We start from the raw sequence: 2,219 nt of genomic DNA, 5'->3' as shown, positions 1-2,219 counted from the left end.
AGTTTATGTTTCTTGATCCTTAAACTAAAAGTAAATACACTTTCTTGATGAAACTACAGTTTATGTTTCTTGATTTTAAACTATAAGTAAGTACACTTTCTTGATGAAACTACAGTTTCTGTTTCTTGATCTTAAACTATAAGTAAGTACACTTTCTTGATGAAACTACAGTTTATGTTTCTTGATCTTAAACTATAAGTAAGTACACTTTCCTGATGAGACTACAGTTTCTGTTTCTTATCTTTGATCTTAAACTAAAAGTAAGTACACTTTCCTGATGAAACTACAGTTTATGTTTCTTGATCTTAAACTATAAGTAAGTACACTTTCCTGATGAAACTACAGTTTATGTTTCTTGATCTTAAACTAAAAGTAAGTACACTTTCCTGATGAGACTACAGTTTATGTTTCTTGATCTTAAACTAAAAGATCGTTTTTATACTAGACTAAGACACGTAACATTAGTTTTATATGAAATCATTTTATTCAAATGCTATTTAAATATTTAATTGGAAAAAGTGTGATTCACTTAAGATAGAACTTTTCTCCGTAAAACATAGGTCTAGTAGTTTCACATGTTGCTTTAAAACGATTTTTTCCCTTAGTTTGACTAAAACAGTACAATACTTTGTTTAACCTATAAGACCTAAACATTCATAACTGTAAATAGCATCTAACTTTTCTACTATGTTACTCTTACAGAGCTTTTAGCGATAATTCCCAAGCAATTAATGCCTACTTGGACAACTTCAAAATTCGACGGATTCAGGAAGTTTCTGTGCAAGAGAAAATTAGCCAAATGGGAACAACAGAAATAGCTATCATAGCTCTTAGTAGCGTGATTTTCCTTGGGCGCCGTCCTGGGAATAGCCCTTCTGTGCTCTTCCTGTCGGAAACGGTGAGTTACATTTCACTGTCTAGCAACTCACACCACTCATTCTATCTGTTGACTTATTATGGTATCACGTGTGTTGTAATAAGTAAATAATCCACATCCTTGTGATTTAATGATTTTTTTAAAATCGCAGTACAAAACCAAAGAATATTTACATATTTCAATTATTGTTGAAAAAACCAGTTAATTGTTAAACTTTGCAACATATATCTAGTGAAGATAATATAAAAAAGTAACTTAACAAGCCCTTCATGGCCGTACGTAACCATTCAAACCACAAAGACTGCCTCAGTTAAATTAATAGTTCTAAACAAATCTAAAGGAAGCACTTGGGAAAAACTTGTGTATTAGTTTTTAAAAATAAAATTAAGACATAGTTCTTTTATAAAGATAAGACACGGGAATCTGTCTGGTTTTGAGTGTGATAACCGTGGTCTTATATTGTCTCTATGTGCTTTACTAATGTTCTAATCTGTGTCGACTGTGATAATTATGGGCTGAGTGTTATTTCGCAAGACGCGAGAAGAAAAACTTGGAGAAATTTTATTAAAGAATAAATTGAGTCGTCTAAATGAAAACGTTTCCAGTTTATTTTTTGCGACGTTTCGAGCAGACGCCCTTTGTTAGGCGCTAAAGACCGTGTTACAATGGATTTAGGCTAGACATAATCGTTAAAATATCAAATGATACAAAGGTTCTAATTACACACGTTCAACGTGACAACAATACTGATAAAAACAATGTTGAACTTATCACTTAAACTAGCTAGACGGAAGTTATGTAAATTCATGATTAGTGAAAGGTTATCTTAGGACATGAAACGTTATTTCCCTTATATATAATTTAACAAAAAAAAGCCGCAAAAAAACGCCCATAAAAGTTGCAAAACATAAAAATTTGAAACCGCAAATTTGCATGTATCTCCGCATGGACCCAACAAACCTTTATGCCAAATTTGGTGAATATCCATCCACAGGAGATGAGGTAGTGGTGCAAAAAGCAAAACTGAAAATGTTTATGTACCCCCGCATGGACATAATGAACCTCCATGCCAATTTTGGTGAAGATCCATCCACACACAGTACTATTATATTCATATAGATATTATTGAAATCAACAAGAATATGGAAAAAAATTAGAACAACCAAAACTGGATTTAGAAATAATACACATAAATACGCCAAATAATAAAATAATAGGCTGTTTTCGAGATAATGGATGTGCTGGGCCAAGGGATCATCGAACCGGCACCTTGGGACATGTTATTTGCAGATGACATAGTCCTTATAGATACCACCAGGGAGGTAGTAGAGCAGAAATTATA

The 2,219-nt window shown here is 32.6% G+C and overlaps 1 protein-coding gene across 1 annotated transcript in view; it reads left to right on the top strand.

The window, feature by feature from the left end:
- Positions 1–2,219, top strand: part of LOC106472750 — a 9,981-nt gene that overhangs the window by 5,544 nt on the left and 2,218 nt on the right. The window contains exon 3 of the mRNA XM_013933406.2: positions 703–898. Within this exon, the coding sequence (XP_013788860.1) occupies positions 703–898 (196 nt within the window). The remainder of the gene's footprint in view (positions 1–702; positions 899–2,219) is intronic.

The sequence above is a fragment of the Limulus polyphemus genome, unplaced genomic scaffold (assembly GCF_000517525.1).
Source record: "Limulus polyphemus unplaced genomic scaffold, Limulus_polyphemus-2.1.2 Scaffold5579, whole genome shotgun sequence".
In the NCBI taxonomy this organism is placed as follows: Eukaryota; Metazoa; Arthropoda; class Merostomata; order Xiphosura; family Limulidae; genus Limulus; species Limulus polyphemus.
The sequence above is the reverse complement of the archived record's forward strand: the minus strand, read 5'-3'. Positions and strand labels throughout refer to the sequence as shown.